Source organism: Thyridium curvatum (genome assembly GCF_004353045.1).
Source record: "Thyridium curvatum strain D216 chromosome Unknown NODE_167_length_17407_cov_43.934028, whole genome shotgun sequence".
NCBI classification, from domain to species: Eukaryota; Fungi; Ascomycota; class Sordariomycetes; order Thyridiales; family Thyridiaceae; genus Thyridium; species Thyridium curvatum.
Window position 1 is genome coordinate 117 of NW_022156922.1, and position 17,291 is coordinate 17,407.

The 17,291-nt window shown below is 47.3% G+C and overlaps 7 protein-coding genes across 7 annotated transcripts; 4 read left to right on the forward strand and 3 right to left on the reverse strand.

Annotated features, from left to right (window-relative positions):
• Positions 1 to 1,613: 1,613 nt before the first annotated feature.
• Positions 1,614 to 3,570, reverse strand: E0L32_012390 (uncharacterized protein; the record flags this gene model as incomplete). The annotated part of the gene is made up of 5 exons (XM_031135226.1): positions 1,614 to 1,940; positions 1,997 to 2,113; positions 2,169 to 2,793; positions 2,893 to 3,307; positions 3,351 to 3,570. The coding sequence occupies 5 exons, from the start codon at positions 3,568 to 3,570 to the stop codon at positions 1,614 to 1,616; spliced, it is 1,704 nt and encodes a 567-aa protein (XP_030998482.1).
• Positions 3,571 to 4,709: 1,139 nt separating this feature from the next.
• Positions 4,710 to 7,186, forward strand: E0L32_012391 (uncharacterized protein; the record flags this gene model as incomplete). The annotated part of the gene is made up of 4 exons (XM_031135227.1): positions 4,710 to 5,063; positions 5,122 to 5,420; positions 5,469 to 6,358; positions 6,456 to 7,186. 4 exons carry the CDS (start codon positions 4,710 to 4,712, stop codon positions 7,184 to 7,186), a joined length of 2,274 nt encoding a protein of 757 aa, XP_030998483.1.
• A 644-nt stretch (positions 7,187 to 7,830) lies between these two features.
• E0L32_012392 (uncharacterized protein) lies at positions 7,831 to 9,102 on the forward strand (the record flags this gene model as incomplete). Its single annotated transcript, XM_031135228.1, has 1 exon — positions 7,831 to 9,102. One exon carries the CDS (start codon positions 7,831 to 7,833, stop codon positions 9,100 to 9,102), a length of 1,272 nt encoding a protein of 423 aa, XP_030998484.1.
• A 434-nt stretch (positions 9,103 to 9,536) lies between these two features.
• On the reverse strand, positions 9,537 to 11,005 carry E0L32_012393 (uncharacterized protein; the record flags this gene model as incomplete). The annotated part of the gene is made up of 3 exons (XM_031135229.1): positions 9,537 to 9,846; positions 9,902 to 10,820; positions 10,873 to 11,005. The coding sequence occupies 3 exons, from the start codon at positions 11,003 to 11,005 to the stop codon at positions 9,537 to 9,539; spliced, it is 1,362 nt and encodes a 453-aa protein (XP_030998485.1).
• A 565-nt stretch (positions 11,006 to 11,570) lies between these two features.
• Positions 11,571 to 12,765, forward strand: E0L32_012394 (uncharacterized protein; the record flags this gene model as incomplete). The annotated part of the gene is made up of 4 exons (XM_031135230.1): positions 11,571 to 11,758; positions 11,814 to 11,922; positions 12,046 to 12,145; positions 12,197 to 12,765. 4 exons carry the CDS (start codon positions 11,571 to 11,573, stop codon positions 12,763 to 12,765), a joined length of 966 nt encoding a protein of 321 aa, XP_030998486.1.
• Positions 12,766 to 13,095: 330 nt separating this feature from the next.
• E0L32_012395 (uncharacterized protein) lies at positions 13,096 to 14,229 on the reverse strand (the record flags this gene model as incomplete). Its single annotated transcript, XM_031135231.1, has 1 exon — positions 13,096 to 14,229. One exon carries the CDS (start codon positions 14,227 to 14,229, stop codon positions 13,096 to 13,098), a length of 1,134 nt encoding a protein of 377 aa, XP_030998487.1.
• Positions 14,230 to 15,156: 927 nt separating this feature from the next.
• Positions 15,157 to 16,786, forward strand: E0L32_012396 (uncharacterized protein; the record flags this gene model as incomplete). The annotated part of the gene is made up of 6 exons (XM_031135232.1): positions 15,157 to 15,284; positions 15,335 to 15,750; positions 15,801 to 16,166; positions 16,224 to 16,264; positions 16,323 to 16,645; positions 16,696 to 16,786. 6 exons carry the CDS (start codon positions 15,157 to 15,159, stop codon positions 16,784 to 16,786), a joined length of 1,365 nt encoding a protein of 454 aa, XP_030998488.1.
• Between the last annotated feature and the right edge of the window lie 505 nt (positions 16,787 to 17,291).

The following is a 17,291-nucleotide window of genomic DNA, read 5'->3' on the forward strand; positions in this document are numbered from 1 at the left end:
ATCGTCACACTATATTAACTACTTTATTATTAATATTAGAGTAGGAGTAGGAGTAGGAGTAGAAGTAGAAGTAGAAGTAGAAGTAGGATTAGAAGAGGCAGTACTAACTTTAATAAATAATAAGCTGTCTATAGTACCACCTATATTATAGGTAGAGGGCTAGCTCTTTATCTAGCTAAGAGGTAATCTCATCTAGATTATATATAATATTAATAGAGAGATAGATATTATTATAACTAAGAAGGCCTTCTTAATAGACTATATCCTCTAGCTTATATATATAGCATTCTCTTATTATCTTAAGAGACTTAAGTACTCTAAGATCTAGTTGTTATATAAGCTTCTATATATAGAGCTAATAGAATAAGAGATAGGTAGTAGATAGGATAGGGCTGGCCTAAAGTATATAGATATAGATCTAGTCTAGATACTTAAGACTATTAAGATATATCTCTATACTATATACTAACTCTATAGTAATTAATCTCTAGACTATAAGATAATCTAATAAAGAGCTAGATAGCTAAGCTGGTTCTAAGATAATAAGACTAGCAATCTAGTAAGCACTAAGATTATAGGCTTCTATAGGTTTAAGCTTAAGTCCTCTCTAGTAAAATACTTCTAGTAGATAAAGCAACTCTTAGCCTATTATTATTAGGTTGTATACCTAGAGTATAGCTACTTTATAAGAAGTAATATAGATTATAGATTGCTATATAATATTATTAAGCTAACTAATATATAATAGCAGGTTATAGATATTATTATTAATATCCTAAGGGCCTAGAATAAGAAGAAGCTAGTTATAGAGGAGAAGCTATAGTAGCTATAAGATAATAATAATAATAATAATATTAATATTAATAAGAATAAGAATAGCTAACTAAAATATATAGTCTATAAGTTCTATATTACCCTTATTTACTATACTATTAGAAGCAGTTTCTTCTAGTCTGCTCTTCTTAACTTCTATACTATACTTAGTTAGATAGAGGCCTCTATCTAGAGATATATAGATATAGGTAATATAAGGGCCTCTTAGTAATAGATATGATATAAGTCTAATAACTTTAATAATTATAATGATTACCTTTCTTTATATACTATTTTTATCTATTTTACTAGTGTTAGAGTAAATTATCTCTACAACTAAATTTTAAATTATCTCTTACCCCTATAATTAATAGTACTAGTTTTTTTATATAGAGTTTTAAATCATCTCTTAGTAGAGATTGTTTACTAAGTGTGGTAAGGTTAAAGTAGAGTTGTAGTCCTTCCAGCCAGGAATATTACTCTGGGGTTAATTGAACCATTGGGATGGGATGGGATGGGAGAAGGCAGACCTGGATAACCTAAACGTAGTGTAGTAGTGTATCTATATCTACACAAAAAGGGGCATGGCATACTCCTATACTCCTATCTATATGAGATGGACTTGCCCGACGCGACGTGGGACGTGAAAACGGGGCCCGTTTTCTGACGGATGGAAAAAGTCCAACCTGAGAACGGGCCCCGTTCTTATTTTCTCGTACCCCTGTTGAAACGTATGACAGCCGATTGGAGCAAAAGCGCGAACGGGGCCCGTTCACGTCTCCAATACTTGAGTAGATAGATCACTTTAAGTTCTTCACGGTCTCAAACCCAATCCAACCTGGCAACACTGCCCGAATCTCCTTTACATAAGCTGGTACACCCCCTGCATAACTGATCGGCTCCATGGGTTTGCCAGGGATGCTACCGCCCATGTATGTGCTCCGTGTTTTCGAGATAAGAGATGCGTCACTTAGTTCGATAACGTGAGACTTCCACTTTTTGCTCGCCTCGTGTGTCGGGTTGAAGTACTTAAATCCTTCCTTTTCTGCAAGTTTGATCGCGTCTCGTATCCAACGGCCTTGCACTTCCACACAAGTAGGCCCATTTGCTAACAAGGTTGGGCCATGCTGTAATAAATGTCAACACAAGGACGGACGGAAAATCAATGAGGGTAGTGATATACCGGGCCATAAATAGAAAAGAGGTTTGGATAACCCGCGATTGTTGTCCCTAGGTAGGTATACGCGCCATTGGACCATTCATCCCGAAGTGTCGTTCCATGTATGGATTTTAGACCCATCTGAATCAAATGTTAGCGGGTATTGACATGCCTAAGATTGCAAAAGAAACCCTACGTTTGTAATTCCTCCGGTTCCGACATCAAAGCCGGTTGCTAGCACAATAATATCAACCTCATAATGCTTGCCGTCACTTGTTCGTATACCTGTCTCAGTGAATTCGACAATCTTGTTGTTCGACCTTTCACTGATATCGATAAGCACGACATTATCTTGATCAACGACCTCATAGAAATTCTGCTCGAGACATGGCCTCTTGACTCCAAACGGATGAGGTGGCTCAAGAGGGCACAGTAGCTCCCGCTTTCGCGGGTCTTTAATCCGGGCTGACTGCTTCCTGCGCCAGAAGTCGTACACCAACCTGTTTGCGGCGGGATCGAAGAGAGAGTCTTTGTAGTTGCCTAGCCAGATATTGAATCCTGCCTTTTGCCATAGCTGTTCGTACAAAGCCTCGCGCTCCTCAGGGTTGTCTTCAAATGTGCCCCGCTCAACAAAGTCGTAAATGAAGCCCGCAAAAGTCGTCTCCCGTAAGCGCATGAGCTCATCATAAACGGGGTAGAGGCATTCCTGTTGCTCTTTTGTCATATCACGTTTTCCCATAGGCAAAGTGAGATTCGGTGTGCGCTGGAACACGACGAGCTGCTCGACTTTCGGAGCCCATTCCTGAATGATTTGAATACCGCTGATACCTGTTAGTAAAGCAAAATTGGGGCTCGGAGACCGAGAAGAGAGCTAGGGAAGCCTTTGCAACACTTCCATCAAGCTGAGCAGACGAACTCACCTGGCGCCGGTCCCGACGACAGCAACCCTCTTTCCGGCAGGCTCAATCCCCCCGGCTGGCCAGAATGAAGAGTGATGGATTTGACCTCTGAACTTATCCACCCCAGGGTAATCTGGAATGAATCTTTTGGAAGCGAACCCGGCCGCAATGATAAGATATTTTGTCCTAGCGGTACGACCGTCGGCCGTTCCTACCGTCCATTTCCCTGTGCCACTATCGAACTCGGCCGACGTGACAACAGTGTTAAATGCAGTGTCCTTGCTCAGATCACAGACCTTGTCCAGATGATCAAAGTAAGCTTGTATTTCTCGGTAATCGGGGTAATTGGTCGACCACGTCCATGTCTTATAGACTTCGGGTATAGCAAATTGGTAGATTGGGGTCTCGGAATCAACTCGAGAGCCTACTGCGGTCACTAAAAGAACAGGTTTGCGACAAATCATGTAGAAAGTACTGACCGGGATAGGAGTTGAAACGCCAAGTGCCACCAAAGCCCTCGCCGGCCTCATAGACAACGGTTTTGAAGCCAGCTTTGCGCAATTCGTAGAGCAGGTACGTCCCTCCGAACCCTCCACCAACTACAAGAGTGTCGACCTCAAGATCCTCGGCATATGGACCGTCTTTCTGCCGCCGACGAGCGTATTCGGAAAGGTCACGATGCAAAGTATGCTCCGACATGTCTTGGGGATGTCTCGAGAACCGCCGCCGTGTCAATGTTCAAGGTATGCTCGATAACAGAAATAGAGCGAGGAGATGACTATGATACCGAAGATGTTAACTACGGTGATTTTGTTTTTATATACATTCGGCTGATCTTATCTGCTATTGTACTGGCGAGGAGGGCTACGGACGGCGGCTGATATCCACCACCAGAACACGCGGATATTGCAGGATTTAGACAGCCTTTCAAGACCAGCGCGAAGCGGCCTGTTGTTGGATGGTGCTAGAGAATATTGGGAATGAGTCTAGCTCTAGCTTGATTAAGGATTTCCCGCCCGCCCCTGGATTTGCGGAATGTTGAGAACCTGGAAATGGGGTTTCATCACATGGATTAGTCGTAGTGGCTTGCCCAATCGTCCTCTTAGACCTTCCCGGCCTTTTTGCCCCTGATCTGCAAACGAGGCGAACCAAATCAGCCCCACAACGCGAAACTTGCCGCGACTTACCGACAGAGGCCTCCTCGATAATCAGCCACTCTTGCACAGTTGAACTACAACAAAAGAACATGCACGCCTCCAGCTGTTAAACATGACCATTTAGAAAGCGTCTAACAGTAATCGCCTTTCGCTTCCCCGCAGAGCCTTGAATAGACTTTAATGGTGGGCGGTCGCTTCTGGCTTCCCTGTGCACATACACACACACACAGAGAGAGTGTCAGATTACAGTGGGTATCCCACTGTAGCCAGCCTGTATCCACTATGATGTTTGGCCACTATTTATTTGTACTAGAAGGTACACAGTGCCTGATACACTTAGACTAGATAAGAATACAACCATCTACCACAGACGACCCTTGTTGGTCTTGTTCCCCCGCGTTGGCCCTCACAGAGAGAGAGAGAGAGAGAGATTGAATCGCCCCCGCATGTATTCCACAGTCTCCGAGCTAATTACGGCAGAGAGTTTACTTGTAAACCAACACGGGTTCGGACAATTACCACCTGGCCTCGGCCTCCGTCACCCCCCGCATTTGAAACCCCAGATTTTGCCCGTTCGTAATAGTCCGGAATTCCGCCCAGGGTAACTTAAAAAGGCCGTGCAACCCGCCCCCAAAATTCCGCGCACCGTACGATTGATCTTTCCTAAAAAAAAAAAAAAGAATGATGCCGGCCATATCCGGAACTTCCCCCCCACGTCAATACCGGCGCGGATATGCGGCTTGCACCGTTTGCCGAAGTCACAAGGTCAAATGTGTCCTTGGTACGGGCCCACCCTGTGCCAAATGCCGGCGCGAACACCGCGAATGTGTTTTTGACCGCACGAAGCGAGGTCCGAGGACACGAAACGTGTCGCAGTGGGCTGAAGCTACTCAACCACCAATAGACACAGGCGGAAGGGTGGCTACGGATGCAGCTGAGGCCCAAACCGAACCGCAAACCTGGAACAATGATACCGCTTCTCGTACTACAGGATCCGAGACCAACCGCCGTAAGGATGCGTCCATTCTTCATAGAGTATGTGATTCGACTAACGCCCGGGCGAGAACCTTCCAGCAGTGCCCATCGACCCCAGGTTCCAGCCCACTCTCCCGCATCACTCCTGGAACGGACCATGTGCCCGAGCGAGGCGCTAGGCTTCTTCAACGAGCCCCGGGTGTCTCAGGAAGGGGCCCCCTCCGGATCTATCCCGGTGTCGCCTTTCCCAGCGCCAGCAAGTCAGCAGAAACGAACCCAGTTCGGCAACCCGTGGCATCCCCCAAGCGTGGATGAGTTGTCACAACTAGAAGATGGGGTCCTTGACGTGTGGAATCAGATCCCCTACGTGCGGATGGGCTGGTTTACAGCTCAAGAGGCATTGACCTACATGGACTTGTAAGTTCCCACGGCATTCGTCTGGGCAGGCCTTTTAACTCTTGCCAGGTTTCATCGCCATCTATCGCCTTTTTGCCCCGCCTTTATGAGTGAGATTGAGATCGGAAAGTCACGCTATGCCCGAATCGCGCAAGAGCCTATGCTATGCACTACCATCCTCATGATCGCTTCACGATTCTTCACCTTGCCCGGGTCTGGTGGCTTGACTCGTTTCTATCTTATTCATCATCATTTATGGCAGCAATGTGAGCGGCTCATCCAGCTGCTCATGTATGGCCAAGAAAAGTACCTGCGAGGAAGTCACACCTGGGCCACACTGCAAAGCCTTCTTTTGCTCTCTGAATGGCATCCCCGAGCCCTGCGATCTGTCTCCACTACTCAAAACGAGACATGGCAGGGCACAGAATCGAGGCTCTCTGGTGAGGCGGCCTCCGAAGGACGAGAGCAATCGCCCGCGTCCAGGTACGAACAGGAGCTCTTGGCTCGAGCCAAGCATTCAGATCGTATTTCATGGATGATGGTAGGGGCGGCTCTGAACCTCGGCCATGAAGCCGGAGTCTTTGTAGACGCTTGCTTCTCCAGCGGCACGCTAGGCAGTGACTGGTTAGGCCCTCTGCACACCAGAAAGCTGCTGTATGTCTATGTGACCAATCTTTCCGTCCGCCTCGGATTCCAGAATACCTTTACACAAGACGTTATCCTAGCCCGGGCCGTATTACCTGTGGAAGGAATTGACCGTTCTGGAACTGACAGTAACGATGTATCAATGGAGCTATGGCTTTCTTTGGTTCGTCTCAGTCGAGCTGCTGCCGCCATTTTTTTTCGCAGCCCAACCAGCACCAAAGATCATCTTCGCAATGGCGACTATATCATCATGTTGCAGAGCTTTGTGGTGACCCTCTCGAAATGGTATGATGACTTCGTGGCATCCCAGTTAGGTAAGTATCTATTCATGTCTTTCGCTCAATAGAGTCCTAAAGCCGCTTCTATACTGTTCGACGTCTGGTGGAAAGATTCTAACAACTCTTACTACAGTCATGAACCAGGCCGTTCAGAGTCTATTATTGATTGAGTATCACCACCTGAGAACGTATACTCATGCCTTAGCCATTCAAGCGGTTCTTGAGAGAAGTCCATCTCAGACCTTTACTACATGCCAGAAGAAAGATCGACTCGAACTACTCTCCACCTGCTATCTTCCAGAGGACTTCGCTTTCATTAACGAAGTCATTACTAATAGCACCAGCGTCCTCCGGATCACAATGGCAATGGCGGATAATGGCCGTCTACGTTTTGTTCCCATTCGTCAGCTGCAATCTATTCTCTCTGCTTTTTTGTTTCTCTTCAAAGCCATTCCAATCTGCACCAGCAGAGAAGATGTGCAAACAGCCTTGTCGGACTTGGAACAATGTGCCAAAGCGTTAGGAGAAGCAGACATGGATGAATTGGATGTTTCGCGCGACACTCTTACATTCTTCCAATCGCACGTCCGAAAGATCAGGAAGCAGGTGAATATCTTCTTTTCAGCTTCTACCAACCCTGAAGAAGCTTTGGTTGCGCAAGTCTTAGCAGATCTCAGCGAGCCGTCGTCATCGGGAGATGGTGAGTCGGCATCAACATCCTTGCTTCCTGGAGTCAATTGGAATCAGGAAGTCTTCAGTATTCCCGGTCTACCCGCGGATTTCGCTACATCCTGGCACTCTCTGGACGCTTTTAGCCGCCTAGCAGGTATCGACTCCGAGTGGCAGCCAGCAGATCGCTTCTAGGATATCTCCAGACCAAGAAGAAAATAGGAAATAGATCGGGTTTTCCTAACAAAACTATTCAACGAACAAGAAGACTTGCTTGGAAGGTGACAATGCTATTATCGCCTAATTTTCATCATTCTCGAATTAAGATTAGCATAGGCCTGACGTGAATTAGATCTCGCAGTATAGTGATAGGGTAAAACCCAAAACAGCTTCGTCCGTTCTAAGCGTTGCTCATAAGCATATGAGGTGGTTCCCGGTAAGTGCTCTAGTTAAGCTCCTCGGGGCCGGAGAAGAATAAGAGATCCGGGTCCAAAATGCCCGAGATTCACGTAAAACTGCTGAAAAAGGGGATGGCGCTAAAAATCGGCATATTACCCAATCCCGAAAAAGGGGATGGCGCTAAAAGTCGGCATATTACCCAATCCCGAAACTACCCAAGACTTCCCGAAGCTGAAAGTCCGCCTTAACCCCTTCGGTGATTTGTTGCTTCGGCATATTGCATGATATGCTTTTGAGATGAGGGTTGGCCTTGTGCATTGCTCCCTTTCGTTTATATCTTGGCTTCCTTTCTGGATTTTTTACATTGCCTATGTGATGCCGAGAAGTCTTCTTACCGACCCCTGCATTTGCATACAATTCCAGGAACCACAGCTACAAAAATGGCCGTACTCAAGATTATGATATGCGGTGCCGGCATTGCTGGTAACTCCCTTGCATATTGGCTATCACAACAGGGGCACGACATAACAGTTCTCGAGCGACATCCCGACTTAAGGTCTACTGGCCTCCAGATCGACATCCGCGGACATGGAATAGAGGTCTTGAAGCGAATGGGTCTCGAGACTGATTTCCGCAACGCGGCGGTCAAAGAACAAGGACTCGAGTTTGTGAACAGAAATGGGAAAAGAGTTGCATACTTTCCGGTAAACGCGACCGGCGAAGGGCTTCAAAGTTTCACCACGGATTACGAGATCATGAGAGGTGACCTGATCCAGCTATTGTACAACAAGGTCAAGGATCGTGTACGCTTTGTGTTTGGGGCATTCATCGAGAACTTCAAACAGCTAGACGATTCTGTCGAAGTTGAGCTTTCAAATGGCAATAAGGACCGCTATGACCTTCTCATTGGTGCCGATGGGCAGTGGTCTCGTACCCGGAAGCAGATGCTTGGAGCTCAGGCGAAAGACCCAATCCACTTGCTTGGAGTCTATGCTGGTTACTTCACCATACCTCGCAAAATTACGGACAGGGAGATATACAAGGGAACGGCCTACATTGCTCCAGGCAAACGACTTTTGTTCACCCGAAGGCACCAAAAGGACCGCATTCAGGTGTATCTGGTAGGCCTGACTGATTCTGATCGAGTCCTGGCTGCTCGCAAGGCCGGCATTGATCAAGAAAAGGCCGTGCTCGCAGAGCTGTTTCGTTCCGCTGGCTGGTGCTCTGAAGAACTAGTCAGACAAATGGAAGAGTCTGACGACTTTTATTGCGAGCACATGGGTGTTGTCAGGATCGACTCCTGGACTCAAGGGCATGTTGCACTTCTGGGAGATGCAGCCTCCTGTCCTACTGCAACAACCGGAATGGGCACGACATCTAGTTTAGTCGGTGCCTACATTCTCGCTGGAGAGATCATGGCTCGCTGTGGCGGACCTAATGGCTCCAAGGAGGATCTCTCATTGGCCTTGCATAGTTATGAAGAGCGCTTCCGGCCTTTCATGGAAACGGTTCAGAAAGGGATCGAGAAAGACAAGACCTACTGGCATATGATGCCATCGGGTGCATTCATGCTTGCTATTCTGAATTTCATCTTGTCTGTTGCATCTTTTTTCAGATTAGACGTGCTTGCCAAGCACATCATGAGGGAGGATACAGGTAGTTGGAAGCTTCCAGGCTATGAGGGAATGGACATGAGGAAGAGCAAGAAGTAACCAACAACGCCTCGATTTGGCACGTGGAAATTTGTTCTGATTGATGCTCCGTAGTCCCAAATGGAATCCAAGTCAAGCCTCCGGCAGATGGATGAGAAATTGTCCCTAATGAAGTGCCTTTGGTGTGTTTCTGATGGGCGATGGGCCTCTCGGTACCCATACCTAGCCCATGATCAGGCAGGAGATTTATGTGGCAAGTCTTCAGAGCCCACCCTAATCACACCTGTGATATTCAACTGACCGAGGTCAGAGGTATACACTCAACGGCTTCTTCCAAGGAAATAGTACACCGGTAGGTATAGCTCTATATTTTCTCCAGTTTGGTCAAACTCTCATAGACACTACAACATTGATGCGGGCTGGAGTGGTTTTCGGCAGGCGATACATGTTGAACCAATTGCTACAATCTGCTCTTGTCCTGCTAAGTTGTGTTCTTACTTCACAATGTAAATGCTTTCGTCCCCAGTCTGTTTGTCCAACTCCGTCAGCTCTCCAGTCGACCACTCTGTGTACTCATAGCCAGGTGGGATGTTGGTATTCTTGAAAGGAGTGCCCTTCTCTAGATGCTCGATCACAGAATCATAGTTCTCGTACGCGTAACGTTCTGGGTCCGCACCGTAAAGCCAGTCTGGCTGTGGAATCTGTAGGTATTCTGGGTTCTCTCGGACCAAGTCCCAGTCTGTCTGGTGCCATTTGTGACGTGTCTCCCACCCCATTCGTTGAGTCGCCGTGGTTCTTTCGAAACTGCAAAAAATCTTTGTAAAATTCCAGTCATGAGAACAAGGAGCCTAGCACTCACCGTATCTTCTCGAAAGCCATCAGAGCTTTTGATATGTTGGCCTTGCCAGCTTTGTCAATTAGAGCAGCCAACGTAGCCGCATCCTCTAGAGCTTGAGCAGCACCAGAGGCAGAGGTTGGCAAATGTGGATGAGCGGCATCGCCAATTAGTACGACCCTTTGAGCGTCAGATACCCACTTCTTGATAGGGTCTCTCCAGAGCAACTTGAAGTCGATGAGAACTTCTTCAGGGATCTGGGAGAACACGGCACGTAGAAGCGGATCCCATCCTTCGACGAAGGCCAGCATGTCTTTGACCTTTCCCGGGTAGCTCCATGACTCTTCAACTGTATAAGTGTCCTTGTGAGTGAGGAAAGCCCCGACATGCTGGAGGGTCGAGTTGAAATGCACGATAGCGTGCCGGTCCTCTCCAATCCAGACGAAGCTAGAGTCCTTTGCATTTTTTGCAAGATCACGGGTCAAAGGGTTTTCAAGAAGGCGGTCCATGGGGAACCATGAGCGGTATATGGCAACACCGCTCCGCGTAGGAGAATCAGGAGCTTTTGTGATGTACGTTCGCGTCTTGCTGTAGACTCCATCTGCCCCGATGACCGCATCTGCGACAAGTTTCTCGCCATTGACAAAAACTCCGGCCGAATCACCCTCTTCCCAATGATCTGAGACCTTGGCACCGAAGGTGATCTTGACTCCTTGTCTGATTGCTTCGTCATACATGGCTTTCTGCAATCGAGCACGGCTGGTCCAGATATTGATGTGGCCATTGTACGCCTCATCCCATGGCTGGGAAACAAGGAGCTTCCCAGCGCTGTCTTGGATTGTAATGGCCGGAATCTTGGACGCGGTCACGTTCAGGTCGTTCCATACGGCTGGCCATTTCTCGATGACTATCGTGCCATTGGCAGCGATAATTATAACATCACCTGGAGAAGTGTTACTTGATGATTGTGGGTCGTCTGGTACTAGAAGACTTACCTGACTCTGATAATTGTTTTTCTTTTTCGAGTACATGGACTGTGCAACCTTTGCGCTGTAGTTCGAGGGCGCAGGCTAATCCGCCAAATCCAGCGCCCACAATAAGGAAGTGCATGGCCTGATTGTCTGTCATTTTCTGTTCACGAAGAGCATAGACGAGTGCTGCGGCGGAGAAGAATGAGTAGTCTGTAAATGCAATTTGGACTCGTTATCGATGTTGCACATAACCGTACATCGGACGTGCGTAGCAAGGGTAATAATATAATAGTTGTTTGGGGGGCTATCTAAGAGCCAAGGTCAAACCGAACGCATATTAGGAGGGCCCGTGATTCGGAGTAATTAAGTTCAATGCTAACCCAGCTACCCCACAACCCGTGAGTATCCGTATCAGAAGATGCGTAGGTCCTTCATAGAATGAATTTGCCGATCATATCCACCATTGCATCGGTTCGTCCTTATGAAATGCTGGTAGGCTTGAACTTTGCGAAGCTGCACTTGTGTTCCCCGCTCAACATAGGGTCAAAGTGTGCCTAGGCCAAACGTAATTTCATTTAGCGGGAAGGACTTGGAGACGGCCACGCACGCAGGATATAATAGCATAGCGTTCAACGGGTTGACCTTGTCCCTCAACTCTCTCCGCTTTCATTGTTTGACGTACGCAGCCCGAAAAAGCCATCTAGTTGTACATAGGATCCGAGATGGCTGGCTACAAACTGCCAGACTTTGACAATCTGCCTGCTATACAGGGTATGCCACAAGGCTGTGCCTGGGGCGTCTTTGACACGGATGGCAAGAAGGATGTGTTTGGCACTATCAATCTGATAACGCCAGATATAGTAACCGCAGCTGCTTCTGAGATCCAGGAGGGTATTTCTGTCTCCTTAAAGTGCGTTTCTTCTGCCCTATCTTTCGGGATGACATTCTGACATGACATGTGTTAGCTGGCCGATTGGTGCAATTGAGACCCCATCCTTCCTCCGTAAGGGTCTTGAGCATAAGGTCATCGATTTCAGGGACTCAGCTATGCCTTTGCACGGGTTCGATGATGAGGTATGCTTCTTAAACTTAAACAGTATGGAAGATTAACGCAAAGAGATCTAAAGGTTTTGATAGATCTCTTTCAATACACAATGCAGCTCGCAATGGGACAGTCTATGCCATTTTAACCACCAGCCAACCGGCACCGCATACAATGGCACGAAAGGCTCTATTGAAGCTTTTCAACAAAACTTTGGCGATGAAGATAAGGATCAAAAGCACCCGACACTGGATCGTACGTTCATGTGAACCTCAGTAATCACAACTTGCTGAACACCCCTGACAGACTGGCACTCCCGAGGTTGCCTCGTTGCGAGAGGCGTTCTGATCGACTATAAAGCATGGGCTGATCATAAAGGTGTACAATACGACCTATTTGACGCACACCGTATCCAGATTAGTGAAATTGAGCAAGTCGCTGCTGACCAGGGAGTCAAATTTCGACAAGGCGACGTTCTCATCATTCGTACTGGTTTCACCGAAGCTCTGAGCACTATGACAGGTCAACAACAGTCCGAAGCGTTATCAACTTACCGATCCATTGGCGTTGATGGCAGCAAGGAGAGCGCTAAATGGTTCTGGAACAAACACTTCGCCGCAGTCGCAGGGGACATGATTGCATTTGAAGCGATGCCGCCGCTCAATGATGATGGCAGTGAGGGCGCTGTGTCAGGATTGGTACTCCACCAGTATTTTCTAGCCATGTTTGGGATGCCGATTGGGGAACTATGGGATCTTGAGGCGCTGAGCAAAACCTGCAGCCGATTGGGCCGGTATAGTTTTATGTTGACAAGTAGCCCTCTGAACGTGCCGGGGAGTATTGGCAGCCCGCCAAATGCAATTGCCATATTCTAGTCATGTAGCTTATTAGCTTTTCGCAATTACTTGAGCAATTACTTGAGCTCTATCCCGATTCCTACTCTCAACGACGATAAAAAAATGGACTGCCTCTGTCAATTTGAAGGTAGTTGATGTACACGGAATAGAAGTAACCTCACTTCTCTCTCCTCTCCTTTCCTGTTCGCTAAAAGCAGAAAAGAGATGCCCTAATCTTGTCTGGTCTACGTACAGGATACAACCATCCGCAGGTACATATCACAGTCTTCCTTAAGTTTTCACGCGATTGTTCATAGAGGTAATTTACCCGATTCCAGCTAATATCAGACTACGCAAGTCTTTTCTCTATTATGCCTTCGAGCTTGGAAATCGCTTTTCGACCCAGTTAAGGATCAAATTAAGCATCTCATCAAAAGTTTCCTTACTGTCGTCAAAATAATGCCCCCCGGGGATAAGGTGCACTTCCTTATCTTCGGTCTCAAGACTTTCGAAGATATTGCCAGCATTCGAGGTAAATACACCAACATCAGCCTTGCCCTGAATCACGATCGACGGGACCTTCCACTGAGCTGCAAAGGTCTTAAACTGTATCTTGGAGTCTTGCATGCTCCACAAAGACAGCCAAGTCAGTAAAGAGCTGGAGCGACCTGCGAGGCCAATGCCGCGATTCGATTCTGCCGGGTCGCCAAAGTAGCAGGCAGGAACTGGCCTATCTGAAGGCTCGATTGACCCATCCACGAATCTGAGATCTGCCATCGTCCGATGAATGGGGAAGATCCGGTCCGGGATGCCGGCCGCATTAAGGCGTTTCAGTTCTTTCTTCACCCACTCATCAATGCGGTTGTGCCTCTGTACCTGAGCAGCTCGATAACGCTTGACGAATTCTGGAGAGTATGGTGGTCCATTCGCGGGGTTATACATGTCCAGGCTGGGGTCGGTCTTGACCGGGTCATCTTCATCGATGACAGCGGGATCCAGCCAATCGCGAAGAACCTCAGGTCGCCCCGTATGAGCGCTGAGGAAAACGAAAGCATCGGCTTTGGGATATGATTCGACCTCTCGCGACTTGGCATGGTAAGCGGCCATGAGAGAGCCACCCCCCGAATTGCCAAGAAGAATAAGCTTTTGGACACCAGCAACTTCTTTAAGCCAACGACATCCCACAGCAATATCATCTAATGCTGGTTCCAAGATAAAGAGGTCTTCTAGGCCCCTATATCTGGTGTTCCACCCAAGAAATCCGAAACCATGCGCGGCAAGATGCCCAGAAAGATAATGCTCCGAGAAGTCTGCGTTATAATGGGTTGCTATGAATGCAACCTTCGGTGGTGCTTTTCCATCCTGGGTCCAGTACAAACCTTGGCATGTATGTTGGCCACTGGGTGCTCGTGGTTTAGGGGGCGTGTTTAATCCAACAAAGCGAGCAGAGACGCCTTGAGGAGTTGTAGGCTCCCGATTCGGGACACTTCTTTCTGCTGACATGATGATGAAAGGATGTTTTCTTGCAATGTTGATGCTGCTAGCGACTCCAAGGGGCGAGTTAATATGTACATAAATAGTCTGATTAGAGATTTACTAGTTCGTAAAGCAATAGGAGACCAAAGAGCCTTGGGCATCGCACAGTTCTGGTCACAGTGAGGAGCTGCCGCGAGTATCCCAGTTTTCGGAAGTTTCGGGACCCTGTATTTTGTATTACCCGTGCCCAATATGTTATGCCCCATAGACCGCTTTCCACCGTGAGTATCCGAAGAGCGGGGCTCCGTATTTTGAAGATGGTGTCTGCTAGCGACTCCAAGGGGTGAGTTAATATGTACATAAATAGTCTGATTAGAGATTTACTAGTTTGTAAAGCAATGGGAGACTAAAGAGCCTTGGGCATCGCACAGTTCTGGTCACAGTAAGGAGCTGCCGCGAGTATCCCAGTTTTCGGAAGTTTCGGGACCCTGTATTTTGTATTACCCATGCCCAATATGTTATGCCCCACGGACCGCTTTCCACCGTGAGCATCCGAAGAGCGGGGCTCCGCATTTTGAAGATGGCGTCAAGTAAGGCCTTGTGGAATGACTCAACCTTCAGAGCTAGGGCCCTGAACTGGTCGAGCTTGGTAAAGGCAGCTAGAAGTCTACGTTGCACGGCCTTAAACCGTTCTTGATGGCATGCCGAAGAAGAAACAGGTCGTGAAGGGCAATAAACCGTAGGGTGGGCTATCGGATAGAAACGGCAAATAGGCCAACAAATAGGCCAACAAAGGAGTGCCAACGAGACGGCCGGGAGTGTCTCCCATAGAATGAAGAGAGTCGATAAAACAGCCATTAATGCCTGCGCATCTCGGCTAATCGCAATATAGTCTACTCTTATCGTTACTCCAACTTTCGGGGGGAACTCAGAACCAAAGCACTAACTTTCGACATGGTAAACTCACATCTTGAGGTTCGAGAGAACCAAAACACCAAGAATGGTGTTACGGCCAAGACATTGTCAACATTCACAGTTGGAGATCCCTATGAATATGCATACGGTTTAAACAACTACCATGAGTAAGCTGTTGTATATCTGTTAAATTAGAATATATGCTAAGCAGAATTAGGTCGGAGTCTATTCCTGGTGCAAACCCCAGGGGATGTATTCACCCCCAAAAAGCATTAGTGAACCTCTTCCCAGATCGGCTGTCGACAGCGCCCTTTACTATCTCACGTAAAGAGCAGAAGCAGACGTATTTCTCTCGGACACTGCCATCAACGTCAACGAGACAATACACAGAATGGAAGCCGAGATCTAAGCTACCCAACCTGAAGCTGTCGGATCTCCAATTCAAGCCAATTCCATATATCTTTCCACCACAAGATATCAATGAGCAAGATGACTTTATAACAGGTCTTAAGGTCCTTGCTGGGGTAGGCGATCCTGCTATGAGGAAAGGACTAGCGTATTACGTCTACTCTGCGGGTTTAAGCATGCCAGATAATCAAGCCTTCACTAGTTCCGATGGTGACTTACTCATAGGTTCGTGATGAAAAAGAGTTGCCGAGTGTAATTATTAACCTCTTTCCTAGTTGCCCAGCAAGGTTCTCTTGACATCATGACAGAAATGGGACCGATGAGAGTTCGCCCTTCTGAGATAGCGGTCATCCCTCGCGGAATTCGTTTCCACGTCTCGCTAGTAGAAGGTCCGATCCGTGGATTCGCCCTCGAGACATTCATAGGCCATTTTGAGTTGCCTGAGTTAGGGCCTATTGGTAGCAGTGGGCTGGCGAATGCCAGAGACTTCCAAATTCCTCAGCTGCAGCCATATAAGCCAGGACCTGATACAGAGATTATTAACAAGTATTGCGGCGAACTATTCTCTACGACCATGAAGGGAAGCGTGTTCAACGTGGTTGGGTGGCATGGTTCCACCTTCCCTTTCAAATATGACCTTGGTAAGCCAGCTCCTAGTTTCTGAGAAGCCCTGGCTGACGAGCAATGCTTACTAATAGGCAAATACTGTACCATGGGTGCGATCTCCTATGATCATGCTGTATGTAACTTAGGGCGACACTTGATACAAGGGAAAGAAAAGGTACTGACGCGCGCAGGATCCTTGTATTTGGACTGTCTTCACAGTAAAGAGCGACGTTGAGGGAATACCAGCGGTTGATGTTCTTGCTATCCCCCCGAGATGGGTTGTCCACGAGGATACATTCAGGCCACCTTCTTTCCATCGCAATGTCGCATCAGAGTTCATTGCTATCATCAAAGGTTCTCTAGATGGGAAGAATGATGCCAGTGGGCTCTCGTCAATCAACATTAATTTAACGGCACATGGACCCACACGAGCAGAGTATGAGACAGGTATTTCGGAAGACCAAAAGCCTGTTCGAATCAGCAACGATAATATGTTGGTGATGTTTGAGAGCAGGTGAGCTGCACCTGAGAATTATAACAGACTAGATACTAATACTCACCTAGCTATGTCCTCGGAATCCCGGACTGGGCTACAGGAGGCAAGACAGTTGCAATTGGAGATAGATATAGTGAGTACGAGCCAGCTCAGGTCTGAGCCTGCAAGCTTCAGGAATTAAACTAGAGCTCTGCACACGCCTATATTCGGCAGGTCGCAAATGGGTAGTCGTTTGGTGAATCCATAAAAGAATACTTTCATTCAGACTACCCTAGCTCTATATCATTATGCTGTGAAGATATCTCTAAAATAGTATCTAGTGTCTGAATGTCTTGAAACTCACAGCCTGCTTGTCTGTCCACGCCTATCCTCTAGTCTCTGGTTAATTCTAGTAGATTTGATTTAATTTTTGGTGTAAGTAGAGAGGTGGGGCCTCACAACAAACTGTAATTCGGTTCTTCTCACAACAAACTGTAATTCGGTTCTTCTTAGACCCGAATTGAAACCCCATACAAAATAAAACGGCGCTCACAACAAACTCACAACAAACTGTAATTCGGTTCTTCTTAGACCCGAATTGAAACCCCATACAAAATAAAACGGCGCTATGATTACAGGGGGTAGAACCGAATTGACAAGCAGGGGGTAGAACCGAATTGGTTTC